This window comes from Ochlerotatus camptorhynchus, unplaced genomic scaffold (assembly GCF_037179485.1).
Source record: "Ochlerotatus camptorhynchus isolate MF236.1 unplaced genomic scaffold, CSIRO-AGI_Acam_v1.1 ptg000183l, whole genome shotgun sequence".
Taxonomy (NCBI): domain Eukaryota; kingdom Metazoa; phylum Arthropoda; class Insecta; order Diptera; family Culicidae; genus Ochlerotatus; species Ochlerotatus camptorhynchus.
This window is the reverse complement of record NW_027040673.1, coordinates 1847548-1864536: the sequence shown is the minus strand read 5'-3', so window position 1 is coordinate 1864536 and position 16989 is coordinate 1847548. Positions and strand designations below refer to the sequence as shown.

The 16989-nt window shown below is 42.0% G+C and overlaps 1 protein-coding gene across 1 annotated transcript; it reads left to right on the top strand.

The window, feature by feature from the left end:
• The first annotated feature begins 456 nt into the window (after positions 1–456).
• LOC135702066 (serine-aspartate repeat-containing protein D-like) lies at positions 457–1518 on the top strand. Its single transcript, XM_065223055.1, has 2 exons — positions 457–519; positions 586–1518. The coding sequence occupies exons 1-2, from the start codon at positions 457–459 to the stop codon at positions 1516–1518; spliced, it is 996 nt and encodes a 331-aa protein (XP_065079127.1).
• Positions 1519–16989: the final 15471 nt, after the last annotated feature.

Sequence of the window (16989 nt, the reverse complement as noted above, 5' to 3'; positions counted from 1 at the left end):
ACCAATGCACTAACCAGCTTGAACATCTTTTCTGGCAGCAAAATGTTGAAAAAGCTGGCTAATGATAACAAAAAAATCTATGTAGAATTGTATAACTTCTTGAGAAAGCGCAGCCGCTCGGACCTATCAGAAATTGAGGAAAACTATTCCAAATTAGGAAGAAGGCTTTTTAAGAGCATTTACCAAACGACGGATATCTTCATCGATGCTGTTCATCGCACTGGTCTCCGTCTGGCAGATATCATACTAGAGGGAGCATCACACGCTGACTCTTGCTACCATACTTTCCACAAGAAATTTACTTCACCGTTCAAATCATTGTCGACCTTTGTTTCAAATTGCTTAAAGAAAGAGACAAAGAGGTGGACTTCTATTGCCCATAATGTCGAGGATATGCTGGAGTTAGCTGAGTGTAATAGCCAAGAGTTATCGTCCAACTTGGGTCGGTGTTCATGTATGTACGTTAACTATGCAACGTTCAGCGAAGATTACGTCCGTGCAAAGGCCTGTTTAAAGACGGTAAGAAGTAGTTTTTTTTTAATGGTTATGAATAATTTCGTCTAACGAGTGATTTATCTGTTTCAGAATTTGGAAGATTTTGAAGAGCTACATAAGGTGCTGAAACCACTGCTGTGTAACGTAGATCAACTAGTAGAACGGGAAGTCAAGGCCAGTATCTTTAGAATGGACAACTGTTTGATTACCAATTTGCATGAAGACATAGAAGGCCTTAAGTATATGCGTTCGGCAATAGAAATTTGCGGTGGAATGAATGTTGAGTGCCCCCGACACAATCGCGATGATGATCGAAAGGAAATGTTCATCCGTGACCGGGATGATAAGGATAAGGATAAGGATCATGATAAGGATAAGGATCATGATAAGGATAAGGATCATGATAAGGATAAGGATCATGATAAGGATAAGGATAATGATAAGGATAAGGATAGGGATAATGATAAGGATAAGGATAGGGATAAGGATAAGAATAAGGATAAGGATAATGATAAGGATAAGGATAATGATAAGGATATGAATAAGGATAAGGATAAGGATCATGATAAGGATAAGGATAAGGATCATGATAAGGATAATGATAAGGATAAGGATAAGGATAAGGATAAGAATAAGGATAAGGATAATGATAAGGATAAGGATAAGGATCATGACAAGAATAAGGATAAGGATAATGATAAGGATAAGGATAAGGATAAGAATAAGGATAAGAATAAGGATAAGGATAATGATAAGGATAAGAATAAGGATAAGGATAAGGATCATGATAAGGATAAGGATCATGATAAGGATAAGGATAAGGATCATGACAAGAATAAGGATAAGGATCATGATAAGAATAAGGATAAGGATCATGATAAGAATAAGGATAAGGATCATGATAAGGATAAGGATCATGATAAGGATAAGGATCATGATGATGATGAAGATGATCATATGTGTAGTGGTGTCGCTACTCATCGACCGCCACCGGTCATCATCAGAGTGCCGGCAACTGAATAAATTTGAATACAATTTAATATACATACAGAAGCCTGAATTTATTTACCTATGGTGAGATCTGACCCTTCATACTTAATCAGAGTTCGAGCAACTTCCCAGGAGTATCCGAAAAATCTCCAGGTGTTGGCCAATCTGGTCCTGGGTTTGTAATGTGACAAGAAATGAGTTTGTTTTCGAGTTCTCATGTAGTTTTATATGCCACACGATGGGTTTTGGCTCTTTCGGGAGTCATGTGACCAAATGCAGTCTGGGACATTCGATATGTTCCATTTCGTCCAGGATCTTGTTTTAAAATGTTGATGTTGTTTGCATGATGTATTGGATGATGGGCTTATGTTCTCTAGTCTAGTCTAGTCTAGTCTAGTCTACACATACACAGCCAGTACTTGAAAGAATCCTGGAAAATGATACATCTATCATTTTTCTTGTCATTATTAATGCCTGCTGCACATCAAGGATGTGAAACAAACAATAAAGCGGCCAGGCCTACTGTGTAGCGTTAAGTTAATTTTTGTGGAAGTGAATGTTTACCATGTCTACTTAATAAGTATAGACAGTGGTTAACATTTAATCCACAGGTAATCAAAGAGCGGGGACATACCGTACCAACCGCTCCGTATGCAGGATTTGAAAATAGGCTATATAAATCGTTGGGAGTGACAGAGCTAAGAAAGTTAATGTACACTCCTTGATTGTCCGATCTCCTGGGATGGAACACAGGTATTTACCCCTTGTGTTCGAGCGTACAGTCCTCCCTCCGTACAAGCGTGGACGGCACCGCCCACCCACTGCCATCCCTCAGTCGATCCAGCCGACCTCAGTCAAGGACAACAGAGAGCGGTGTGCGGACGTAACCTATACGGAGGGAATGCTGTATTCGCCTAGGTTATAGCGCCCTTGCTCGCTACCATTTTCTTCTAGCGGTTGGGACCTGAGCACTAACTCTTGTCCTAGCCCTATATGGCATATGGTTATAGCGCCATTACTCGCTTTCTGAAAAGAGAAGAAGGGAAGGGAAGGAGAGGAAAAGGACTTGGGAAAAGGAAATGCGGAATTCCTTTCCTCATTAGTATTTGTATCGTCAACTTTTATGAAAACTATATAAATCATTCTTCCTTGGTCAGAGGTATTATTACGACATTTGAATAAGATTGTCTTATCATTTCTCTAATAAAAATAACCATAAAAGAGAGCTTAACGACGTGTTCGGGGTATCATCCAAACCCTATGTGGGATGGTTTACCTATCCGAGATACAGTTCGTTTATGGTATTTGTTTATTAGGGTTGTTATTCAAAATTTAATGTTATAATGATCAACATAGCTTTGGATTATCCAATATAAATCGGTAACACTGTCCTGCAACCGATGTAGGAAGCACCAAAGAATATATATAGACAAATCTCAAAAACACAGTTTTAACTGATAGTACTTTATAAACATCAAACTGTCCAATATTGGATCCTGCCAATTATAAGCACCAGAATAAATTGCAACGGACTCACCAAATTGATCCATGAACGATGTCCTGTTACAGTGATCTCCATACTCAAGGGTTGGTTGACTGGGCTCGAAAATAGGTTTTCCTATTCTTAGTATCGGACAAGCGAACCAAAAATCCTGTATGGCCAATCAGTTGATTAGTCAGATGATGAAAGCACAATTGTGGCTGAATGGATTCAGGCTGCTAATCGGAGAATCGGACCCACTTGTAAGGAACACAAAGAGCCACAAAGAACAACCAATGGTGCTAGGTTCCGAGATGATCAGTGGTTTAAGAACTCTGGGGTGGCAAATAGTTGAAGGAACACTCGGATGATGGGCTTATGTTCTGTTACGAACTGCCCACTTCTTCGGGGGTATTCTTCTTCTTCTTCCTCGAATTTCAAGTTTATTACTTATCGCATATTAGCTTATTGCGGGCTCTCAACTTAGTGTTCAAGATGTACTTCCACAGTTATTATTTGAGAGCTTTCGATGCCTGTACCATTTTTGCATTAGTATAATTGTGTGGAAAGTACAATCATACTTCTATGCCCAGGGAAGTCGAGAAATGTTCCAACCCGAAAAACTCCTAAACCGGACCGGGAATTGAAGCCATTCACCTCCAGCATGTTATTGCTTTGTAGCTGCGCCTTTACCGACTGAGCTAAGGAAGGCCTCGGGAGTACTCGAAATACAACCGGTGGCGGCAAATGTGATCTATGATACTCGGCTGACTGGCATTGATTTTGTTTTTTTTTTTTTCAATTTCGGTGAAATTTGATGTGTCGCGTAATGGGTTTTAGTGCTAGTCAGGAAATTGCTGCTTTCCAGGTGGTACCTGAAATATGTCCATGGGACCATGGTATCTTTCATTTGGTTGTTGTTACGTCCAATTCGGTGGTTGCCTGCCGAGAAACATGACTTCCGGTATTTTGTTACACACACACATGATCATATCCCCTCACTCTCCCCTATTGCTAATCCCGCTTCCTACAGCAACTGCGAAGAAAGCTCCGTTTAATCAGCTACCAGCACTCTTTGCAATGTGAAAAAATCAGGATTCAGGGCTCATCCACCGGGAAATTTTAGATTTTATTGCAGATTTTCATTAAAAAAAAGTACAGAATTTGTAATGTTTCAACTCTTGTAAATACTCTGTAATGTGGTCGTAACTCTCGGCTTGAAAAATCTCCAGTTCAGCCTCCTATCGCTTTTGATGAAGGAATTTATCTTCCTCCAGCGCTTTCTCCTAGACGCTCTTCTGCTGCTGCAACTGGTCTAGGGATTCCTCCAGGCTGACCTCAATGGTACTTCCTTTTCCAGATTCGTATCCGGCATCACTCCTCGCACTATTCTTTCTGCTAGTTGGTTTCTTTGGGTTAGGCTTTGAGGATCTCATTCGTCAGTTGACTTACATCCTACCCAAGTAACAATTTTGGTTTTATAAGGGTTCTGTAGACCATAATTTAGACTTGTAGCATACTTTAAAACCTTCATAAAACTTGCAATTTTACTTGGGTAATTTGTTTTATTCAGTCGGATCAGTTATGATCATTCAGGAACCGCCGGACAATACTACAGGTTCCAAGAATCACTGCTTTCTGAATACTGATCAGTTCTCTTCGTAGTTCCAACTCTTCAAGGGAACGTATAAGGGTACGGGGAACAATTCTGGTCGCCGAGATTTCAACCGGAACTATACGCACATCCTCCAGATGCCACATATGCTTCAACTCCTCCGCCAAATCGTGGTACTTCAGTATCTTGGTCGAGAACGTTGACTGAACATTGCGATTTAACGGTACAGCGATATCGATGAGAGTTACCCGCTTCATCCTTTTGTCGTAAACCAAAATGTCAGGGCGATTGGCACGAATGTGGACATCCGTAATGATCTCGCCGGGTCTGGCAGGTACTTGTAGTAGGGTACGTCCTGGTTCACCAAGTTGTGCTTCAGTGCAAGTTGTTGGTGCACAATCTTAGCGACATCGTTGTGACTACCGAGATACGCTACTTCTGCCAACGCTTGGCAACCAGCAACAACATGTTCGATCGTCTCCCCTACTGCATTGCACTTTCTACACCGGTCTTCTACTTCTTCGTGCAATATGTACCTACGTTAGTTCTTCGTCGCAATACCATGAAACCTTCAGTCTCTGAGAAAAGTTCACCTCGCACCAGCCACGTATTCGACGCCACTTTGTCGACATGCGCTTGTTTCTGTTGAACCCATGGTCTGCCTCACAAACAGCACGGTATACTTCGTGACGATTCTGGCTTTCTACGAATCTATCTGGGAAATACATAGCGCTTGGATATCAGTGATGCCTCTTCCTCCTTCATTACGTGGCAAGGGTTGTTTTTTATTATAGTCACTTTAACACTCTTGGGTCATTCGTGACTTATGTGGCAAGGTGACTCTCTCGACGGCCGACTTTGGGTGATGCATGCGATGCTTAGTGAACGCCACTCGTACTGCTCGTTCTATTGCCTCCAAGGCTGTTTTGGTCAACTTGATCACCCCAAAGCTGTAGGTCACGGCACGGAAAACGTGTTTATCGCCTTTATCTTGTTGCCGGCCGACAGGAACGACCTCAGAACACGATTGATTCGATACAAGAACTTTTCCTGTAGCTCCTTCTTGATCGTTGTATGGCGAATCCCTTTCAGTTGCAGGAACCCCAGGTACTTATAGGTTTCGCCTTCAATCATATTCCGAATCTTCTCCTGTTCGTTGATGCGGAAACTGCCAGTATCCACTACTTGACCCCGACGGATGTTATTACTGAACACCGTTACAAGCTGCAAGAGACGGTGCAGCTTCTCCTCTGTTTCCGCAAACAGCCTCAAGTCATCCAGCCCAAATGCAGCTTAATCTTTTGGGCAGAAACATTACCCAATCATTGTCTTTCAAGTACCTTGGGGTCTGGTTTGATTCAAAGTGCACTTGGAATGCCCATATTACGTATTTGAAGCAAAAATGTCAGCAGAGGATCAACTTTCTCCGTTCACTCATCCGGGAGACCTCATAACGCTTTATAAAACAACAATTCTCTCTGTTCTAGAGTACGGCTCTTTCTGCTTTCTCTCGGCAAGAAAATGTCACCTATTAAAATTGGAACGAATTCAATATCGTTGTCTGCGTATTGCTCTAGGCTGTATGCACTCAACGCATAACATGAGTCTCGAGGTTCTGGCAGGAGTAACACCCCTCCAGAACCGCTTCTGGGAGCTCTCTCTCAGAATACTAATCAAATGCGGAGTGACGAACACACTTATAATTGCAAATTTTGAAGAAATTCTTGGGCTGAATTCACAATCTCGATTTATGAGAATCTACCACCACTACATATCGTCGGATATGTGTCTTCCTTGTTATACTCCAGACTGTGCTCACTTCACCAATCGCAGTTCCTCATTTGAATATGATCTGTCCATGAAACAAGTGATTAACGGAATCCCAGATCAACTTCGAAGTTCGAACTATTATTATCCCGCGTATTTTTACTGAAAAGTACCAACACGTCAATTGCGTAAACAGATATTTTACAGACGGGTCTCGTCTCAGTGGATCCACTGGCTTCGGTGTCTTCAATGAAAACTCTAGCGCCTTCCGCAAACTCCAGGAACCTTGTTCCGTTTTTGTTGCTGAGCTGGCAGCAATCAACTTCGCATTGGGGATGATTTCCAACATGCCCACAGACCATTACTTCATCTTCTCGGATAGTCTCAGTTCGATTGAGGCTATTCGGTCGATGAAACCAAGTAGGCACTCATCTTATTTCCTTTCAAAGGTAAGGGAGCAGATGAGTGTACTGGTCGAAAGATCATATATGATTACCTTTGTATGGGTCCCATCACATTGCTCAATCCCAGGCAATGAGAAGGCGGACTCTCTCGCAAAGGTGGGCGCGCAGGAAGGCGAATTTTATGACAGGCAAATTTCACACGATGAATTTTACCATTTAGTGCGTCAGAGTACCCTTTCGAGTTGGCAAACCGATTGGGACAATGGAAATCTTGGACGGTGGTTACATTCAATTATTCCTAATGTTTCTTCGAGAGCGTGGTTTAAAGGCTTGGACTTAAGTCGTGACTTCATTCGCGTGATGAGTAGACTTATGTCCAACCACTACTCGCTAGATGCTCATCTCAATAGAATAAACCTCGTGGACAGCAACATCTGTCGGTGTGGAAACGGTTACGATGACATCGATCACGCAGTTTGGCAATGTACGGATAATGACGCCGCCAGAGATTGACTTTTGAATACCCTTGAGGCCCAAGGAAGACAACCCTATGTTCCTATCAGAGACGTGTTGGGAACTCGCGATATCTGCTATATGCAGTCGGTTTATGTGTTTCTTCAAATGTCTAGTATAAGAATTTAATTCCTTTGTCTTTTGTCTCTCTTTAATAGTTTTTGTTTGTCTTGTCCCCCCGTCTCGATGTGTCTCATCGTCGCCCACTGGTCACCATAGCCGGTCGAACTCCAGACAAAACTAGAACCGCACTACCATTCATACTGGCGACAACGCTCTGATGAGACAACGAAACCTTACCCCCAAACTCCTCCCCTGATCCTATCCTACGACAATGTACCTCTCTAACCTCGAGTAAGCCGCGAGTATTCGGCCCAACTCCTACTAGACATAGAATTAAGTGAATTTTGTTACAAAGAACAATGAACTATCGGCTCCGTAAAGCTAACGCGATTGAGCCTCCCAAATAAACGAACTAGTTAAAAAAAGCAGAGGAATAATATTCGTCAGTGTGGTACACAGCAAAAATAAATTCATATCGATCGCGGATTTCAGTGAACCAGAAAAACAGATAAGTTTTCAGAATCTGCAACTTCCTGGTCTCCGTTGAATAGAAGATGAGGTAGGTTGAACGGTCAGCAAAGTTTGTTTATTCGACTTCGTTTTTCTTCTTCTTTTCTTTACAAAGATGTATCATGCTGGGAATATCTAAGCTGGGAAACCCATCTTTAATCGTATAATTAATATAAACAAAATGACAATAAACCAAGTAAAAATGCTTGGGGACAATCGCATCAACAAAAGCAATGACTTTCCTCAGCAATCTTAGATTAATCTTACTTCTGCAATAAAATCATTTCCTCTTGAGGCAATTCCACACTCGCAATCAAACAATAAATTAATTAAGCCACAGGCCATTTGATTTCGCTCAAGCCGTGGGAGTAAACTCCTTTCCTGAAAAAAAAAGGTCCAAAGCCTCTCTAAATTACACGAATAAACGCCACAAACCCCCACGGCAAGAATCGATTACAGACCGGAGAAATCGCCGCGATAAAAACATCAGAAGACGATCGTTTATGTTTATTAGTTTACTACACAACAACTGCCTCTACTCCAGTGGTGGGCTGCCAGGGGCGAATGTCCAGCATTTGATCCTTTCCCCTCTCTCTGATTCTCTCTCCCAATCTAGAAGACGGCAAGCAATAAAAGTGAAATTTCATCGTCTTACGACCACTGAGCGGACAGACTGTCAGCTAGACAGGCTTGCAAAAAAAAAACGGAAATCACCCATTTGGGTTAACTCGCTGCGCATTCTCAGCGTCTTAGTGGATCGGAAAGCGCAAAAACAGAAGTAACAGAACTCAGTATCTTCTAATTTTTCAAAGCAAAAACAGAAAGATTTCTTATTGCTGGAAATAAGCATAAAATCATTAGGGCGAGAGAATCAGGAAATTAAATTACTATCCCTTTGGATGCAGTCCTCTTGTCCCCGGACTTTTGACCCCCCGGAGGAAAAAATAGATCCGGAGATAAAAACCCGTAAACGGGACAACTTTAGAGCAACCACTTTATGCTGTTTGGTGGTCGTTGGATTTGATCCAAATAGGAAACGGTGAGGAAAAAAGCAAACGGTTGCCAGCCAAGAGAAAGCACTTAAACGCTACATTAAGTTAGGCAAATTTCGTTACAATGTTCGCTCGTATTTCTACAACTTTCTGCCGTGCGGAAATCTTAGTGTGAGAATATGTATGCTCTGATTTCCCGACAAGAAAAACACGGAACAAGTTTTTTTTTTTTTCGCAGGAGAAAATAAATTTGTGTTATACTGTCGATTCTTGTTGATACATCAAGGAACATGCATTCGAAGGAAATTTGTTTAGCATTCGAAGTTTTAAATTCGTTTCCAATTTGGAATTTTAATCAAAATTCTGGAAATCGTTATGCCACGATTCCAAAAAACGAATGTTTGACTGATATAAACTAATAGGAATTGGTTCGCTTTCCCCTTCAATCCTTCAAGTGTGTGGCAAGTATTAGCTAGGGATAGAAACGTGAAAACCCACGAGTCAATTTTTTTTCAAGCACCCCCAGGAGGCAACCGAGGCAACAAGCGTATACAATCCAATCTCACCTCACCTCGCTGACAACTGGCTGGTTAGCTTCGACGAGACGAACGATTTGGCATTTCAATAGGATTCGATTTTCAGCCGTTTTCCGTTATAATATTAAAATAAGGTGGGAATTCAATAGAAAAAGAAATAAATCGAAACTGCAATCGGCGGCATGTTGAAGTTCGAAATTTGATCAATGAATATGCAAATACTTGTGTGAAGGAGTTGTGAGGTCATACGTTGAATACTGTGTCAAAAGTTGAATAATGTTTGACCTCCTCATAAGAAATATCCAGGAAAATATGAATGCTATATAATATGTTTTTTTTTTTGTGTTCACCATTATTGACGTAAAAGCCGTGACCAGTGGTGGGTATCGCTAACCCAAACTTTAGAGACACTAAGTGGCTAAGCGCAGTGGTGGACACATTCTCGTTAATTCGCTTATCACTAATTAGCGAAGCTAAATTTAAGTTAGTTGATTAGGAATTTAGCTAGTTTTTAACTATTAGCGAACCACTTAGTGCCGTTATTTAATATCAATATTCGATATCTTTTTAGATCACTAAACTTTTGCTAAGTGATAGATCTTATACTGAAGTGCCTTCTAATTGAAACAACTAGTGCCAACCAGGGAGAGACCCAGATGGCCTAAATTTCATTTCTTAATTTAGCCTTTTTTCTCTATGATTTGTTTGCCGTCGAACATGTTTTCCGTACTGAGAACCAATGCTACCGACGGCAGGGAGGCAGTTCCCACACCTGGACCTTACATATCAACCCATAAACCGGTGACCAACGGCTTTCCTTCCGTTGCATGATCAGACATTTTATGCATCAGAAAATACCGACGGCTTTTTTAGCCTCCTTGTCGAGATTTTTTTAACACAGATTTACGTTTTTCGGCAATATATTGAAGATGCAATTTCAAAAAACCAATAGCATTACGTAAAACGGTAAGGTTTTGACCATTTATGACTCTGTCAATAGAGGATGGATTTTAATTCTAAACAAGCCACTTGATTGAATTTTTTTCTACAAATCTCCTAAAATGAATATTTTACAAATTTTCAATAGGTCACTATTGAAAATTACACAAATGTCCAACTGTTGCAAGGGTGATCAAAATTATCATCAATTATCTGAAAAAATTGCTTTCCCTAACACAGATTTCAGAATTGAATTCCATCCTGTCTCGTCGAACGCATGATGTATGATGTATGATAATTGTCTACCACTCATTGTAGCACGGAAACTATGTCCGATAGCAGTGGGTGCTTCTCACTGTTTGATTTGATCAAGCTTAATAACCTCCGATTGACCTCAACAAACGTGTTTGGTGGATTGATAGGTAAATTCACCTATAGGCCTCAACTGGATGATAGAGAATCTCCTTCCAGCCACATGATCATACAATTGGTCAAAAAACGAGACGTCCGACAGAAGGATACACCAATGAGTGTGGAGAAGAGCCTGCCCTTTTTCCACGAGATTGATTGATTGATTGATTTATCTTTATTAGGGAGGCTTTCAGCCTCGGGCTGGTTTGCCTCCAAGTTTTCCACGAGATGTTAACAACAGGGAGTTGACAATTTCACTCTCCCCATCCAAATCGCTTCAATTGGGTGCCCTGATTTCTGCCTCACGGTCCCTTCAGTGCCAACATTTCATTAGGGCAAAACGGCTCCTGCAAACAATTACTCCAACTACAGACCTACCTGTAATAAAAGCTCACTACTGCAAATAAACGACGCAAGCTGGCATTGCTACTTTGCTACATCTGCGATCAAAATCACTTTCGTCCTCTTGAAATGTTGGTACTGACTTGTCACTTTGCCACTAGTTATCAGTCTCTTGTTCTCAAGTTTTTCTACTGGCTTCCCACCTCAGTGGGCTGAGCAGTGATTTTCACTACCAGTTCTTCTCCGTTGGATACTGCCTCCATCTTGAGCTGCTGTAGAAACAAAAACGATGAAGAAGAAAAAAAAGATTGAAAATCGTAAAACGTATCGCCGCTCCGTTTAGCTGTTCCTCTCCTCCAAGCACCGTACAATTCAGAAATTAGCTGCTGTACCCAGTCATCTTCTACTCGTATTAGGTTGTCTCTTTTTCGCCAGAGGTGAAAAGGCATTGCTCGCATTTGATATACTCTCCCATTCTCTCTCCTTCTCTCTCTTTCTCTCATCACCGCTACGTAGTAATCTTCACGGAACCACTTTCACTACCACCGGATTCTTTTCGGCAAAACTACCCCGGCCAACCGAAATCCGACACTTCATGCTTTCTCCAATCCAGTTATTCTTCACTTCCTCCTAAACCCAGAACACCATCTCACCACAATAAAAAACTTTGAAACTTTGTAAGCTCTACACTGCGTAGCAACCCTTTTCGTACCATATTTTAAATAACATCCGGTCTCGCCGAACGATACATATTCAATCACCGTGTGTGGTGATGTTCGGTCGGTGCTCATCATCAGCAGCAGCAGCAGTGCTTTTGGCGCGTGGCGTTGAACATTGTTCTCCAGTACACAACGAAAGGCTGCCCGCAAGCAGCGAGCTGCACAGCAAAAAATATAATTTTAATATCACATCAAAGTGGATGCACTTCAATCGTGTCGAAAATATGGTGTAATATTACTTTCCTGACATACTGACATAACGCTGCTTTCACTGCATTTGTTTATTGTTGTGGCCATAAAAATTACATGAGATTTTCGACATGATTGAAGTGCATCCTTTTGGCTGTAGTATTAACATTATTTTTTTGCTGTGTGCAGCCCACATGAGCGTTCGTTCACCGAAGAAGGAGGAAGAAGCCGAACCGCTACTGATCCGATTCAGTAGCTCTTCGTGAGTCACTGTGGGCCATCTATACCAAGCGCGTCACCCTCGTTCTAAACAACATACAGCTTGCCAGCCTCATCTGCGTTGAACCCCCTAATAGCTCAGCATTACTCAACCATAACGACAAAACGGTAATTTTCAGGTCCACCATAAATGTGTTAAAGATTTTTTTCTGGACATTTGTCAAGGTCATCAACCGGATGTCAGTTCCTATAAGTTTAAATCTAATATAGGGTTACGGTATGTAATGTGGGTCTAGTCCTTTCATTCGGCCTATCACGCAAATAAATAATTAATTAAGGAATATTACACAAAAAATAAGGAAAATATTGATCACTGATGGTTCATAAATGTGTACCACACACAAATCAATTTATATCACAACATTTCAATACATTTTCAGCTCTCGTAAGTAATAAAACTGGTTGAGAATATCACTCTGTTCGGAGTTTTTAGCCGCCATGACTTATAAGGTTAAGATGGGAAGGTTGACTGACGATCATCAAATGGCCTGATTATGGCATTTATTGAATGGAATTACCTGATAATACACACTAGACGTAAAACTTACAGTTGCTGTTTGAATATTTTATGTTTCTTTTAATTGTTTAACAACGTTTTCACAAGTAAATCATGGACCCAACTTTAGGGACACATTTCTTTTCTATGTTCCTAACTATGGCCCATGAAATTCATTTGACAGCATATAGCAATAAGAGTAACGTCAACAATGTGGTTTGCATTTGGATGATAAGGAACGAACAGGAAGGAAGATTTTTTCTGCCAAACCTGTATAATGAACATCACAATGTTTTGATTTCGCTATTCTGCGGTCGAAAGACGATAAGCGAAATTTTTAATTTTTAATTTTTAATTTGAGTGATTTAATGTAGTTTTCGTAAAATTTTCTCTGTGAAATGTTTTGAGGAATGAAGAGCATTAAGTTAACAGTGATAGTGATAAAAAAATATACATCAGAAAACGTTACCAAGAGTGTTTTTTTGAGGATCAAACAAGATAGGACGAAGTTGCATCCATAAATAGACCCAATTTGGGGACAATAGACCCATATTACATACATTTCCCTGGTGAGTTATTGTCTCAAAAAAAGTAAGTTTTTCAACTTTTCGTGGTTTCTGGTAGCAAACGACATAATAAGCATATCTAAGCATACCATTTAGCAGTAGAATATCGTTTGCAGGTAAATTAATTGATGAGTTATGATTAAAAACGTAATCGATGGCTGCATATTAGACCGAGGTTAGGGACGTATACCCTATCATGTATTTTTGAGCCAACATTGGGGTGCAATGTTAAAAACTAAAGTCGCTCGCAGCATGAAAGTGGCCTGATTTTGATCCAGAGATGATGGATATTAGTTCTAAATACGCCAATCGATAGGACATTTTTCTACGAATCTGCTAAATTAAGACTTTATCAATTTTCTGAAGGTCGCTATTGAAAATTGCACGAATGTGTAACTGTTGCTATGATAGTTAAAATTATCACCAATTGCCTGCGAAAAGCGCTTTCCCTTACACAGATTTCAAAACCGAATTCCATCTGCTCTAGCTTAACTGTGATTATTCAATTAGCGCGTGTGGTGAGCGATGGTATCCGGTCGTCATCAGCAGCAATAGCAGCAGCAGCAGTGTTTCCGGCACGTGTCGTTGAACATTTTTCTACAGTACACAACCAAAGGCTCCTCGCAAGCAGCTAGCTATCAAGGTTGCCCTCATGAGCCCTCGATTCACCGAAGAAGGAGGAAGACGCTGCACCGCTACTGGTCGGATTCAGTTGCTCGTCGTAAGCCACTGTGGGTCATCTATGCCAAGCGTGTCACATTCGTTCCAAACAACATACAGCTTGCCAGCCTCATCTGTGTTGAACACCCTAATAGCTCAGCATTACTCAACCATAACGACAAAACGGTTCTTTTCAGGTCCACCTTGAATTATTGTTGTCTAATTGTTAATTTTCATTGAACGTTCCCTTGCCTTGCTGCCAGCTACATCACTCCTAAAGCTATTGGATAATGTACCCAGCAATCAAACCTTTTTTGGTCAAATGCGTAACAGTATTGAAGTGGTACATACAAATTCTCGCAATGACCGAACACCACCAGAAACACTTTGAATTAAGGTAAGGTTTTCTTCAGGACGCTAGAAAAAAAATCAAAAAATCTCGAATTTATATGATTAATCACAGATGGAAAATTTTAAGCAAGAAATTCCTCAAATCATGTTTTTGCTTTTTTATTATCTGTTGAATAACCAAAAGTTATGTTCGTTTTATGCACTAAAATGCGCAATTTTGTCAAGTATAAGCAAAAAAGGTAGTGGAATTAAAGCATGACCATCCACGGTTGCGCAAATATACCTTACCTTACTTACCTTGCCAATCAGGCTAAGGCCTTGATGTCCTCTGCTGTCCGAAGAAGTCGTCTCCACTCTACTCGATCCATGGCCACACTTCGCCAGCCTCGTAGTCTGCGAAGGGTCCGCAGGTCGCCTTCTACTTGGTCGATCCACCTTTCGCGCTGCGCGCCTCTTCTTCTTGTTCCTGTTGGGTCGCTTTCTAGAACCATTTTCACTGGTTCGTCGTGCGGCATTCTTACGACGTGCTCAGCCCACAGTAGTGGCCCAATTTTTGCAATGTGGACAATGGATGGTTCTCCCAGCAGCTGGTGCAATTCGTGGTTCATTCGCCTCCTCCACGTTCCGTCATCCATGTGCACTCCACCGTAGATGGTACGCAACACCTTCCGTTCGAAAACACCAAGGGCGCGTTGGTCCTCCACGAGCATAGTCCAGGTCTCGTGGCCGTAGGGGACCACCGGTCTAATCAACGTCTTGTAGACAGTCAACTTCGTGCGGCGGCGAATTTTATTCGACTGGGGCGTCCTCCAGAGTCCAAAGTAGGCACGATTCCCTGCCATAATGCGTCTTTGAATTTATCTGCTAGTATCATTGTCGGCGGTCACCAGTGAGCCCAAATACACGAACTCATCGACCACCTCGATTTCGTCACCGTCAATCTGAACTCGGGGTGGGAGGCTACTATTGTCTTCCCTAGAACCTCTTCCTTTCATGTATTTTGTCTTTGATGCGTTGATGGCAAGTCCAATCCTTCAGCCTTCAGACTGATGTACGTTTCCGCCATCATCTCAAAGTTCCGTGCCATAATGTCAAAGTCATCGGTGAAGCCAAGGAGCTGGACGGACCTCCTGAAGATCGTGCCACTCGTGTCTATCCCAGCTCTTCTGATCACACCTTCTAACGCGTTGTTGAACAGCAGACACGAAAGTCCATCACCTTGCCGTAACCCCCTTCGATATTCAAAGGGACTCAAGAGTGTCCCCGAAACTCGAACAACGCACATCACTCGATCCATCGTCGCCTTGACCAATCGCGTCAGTTTGTCCGGAAATCCGTACTCGTGCATAATCTGCTATAGCTAATCTCGATCGATTGTGTCGTATGCGGATTTTAAATCGATGAACAAATGATGTGTGGGCACGTTGTATTCACGGCATTTCTGCAGAACTTGCCGAATCGCGAAAATTTGGTCCGTGGTAGCGCGGGCACCCAAGAATTGCCCCACGAACTCTCTTGCAAATGGTGAGGCTCAGATTGAAACCAGAGGCACTCCATCCAATGGATCGACGGCATATGCACAATAATAACTATCGTGACCAACTGTTTATGGTCCACTTCACGAAGGGCTCCACGACCCTTGCCGCGCTGAAGAGCAACATACATGACCTGTTTCAGGTCATTATCTACTGGGAATCCTACAAACCACAACACCGTGATACGACCCTATGCACAAGTTGCCTCTCCTTCGGCCATGGCACGAGGATCTGTCATACGCAACCACGCTGCAACAAGTGTGCTATGGCAATACCCGGCAATCCAGCCTCATTGCATGGTCCCAAATCTCCCACCGTTACCCCTCAACAACCAACGAGCCGCCCTCTCAGCTCAGTATCGCCTCACTGCTGCAGTGGCCCTGCCAAATTAAGTTTCTGCCTCGGCGCCTGGAATATCGTATGCCCGTGTTGCCTCTGGCGATTCAGTTGACGAATCTCCGTTTACATCGAAGGAACTACTAACGCTGGTTACAAAGGTGATCGTCATCCTGCACACCTGCAAGACTTGATCTGAACAGCTTCATGCTGCCTTACCTCTCATCACCAAGTATGGACCGTGAAGCTATAAAAATAGCAAATTGGAACGCTTGCTCGCTGACGAACAAGCATAGAGAACTACTCGATTACCTCAACACCAAGGAGATCGACATTGCTATCATCACCGAGACGCACTTGAAGCCAGAACTGAACGTATTCTTTCCCGACTTCCGGATCGTCAAAAGTGACCGCATCTGCTCCGGGGGTGGGAGAGTGGCCATCGCTGCAAGACGGAACATCAGTTTTCGGCTGCTACCAAACTTCCAGTTGAAAGTGTGAAAGTCCAGAAACAGTCAGAAAAATTGTAACAGATATCAGAAACCTTGCCCCTACTTTATACATGCTCCTCTACATACCCCTATCTACTCTATGTTTACACGACGCCACTGTATCTCGATCATGAATAAAACGTAATAAACACCACATGGTGTCAGAAGTGGTTTTCGCGCGCGGAAAAACCCGAAAAAACCGATGAAAATATTGCGGATACGGAAAAAATAGTTCGGAAACGCGAAACGTAAAGTTGGACAACGTAAATATTGATTGGATACGGATCGGTAAAGCGTAAAAGTTGCAAAA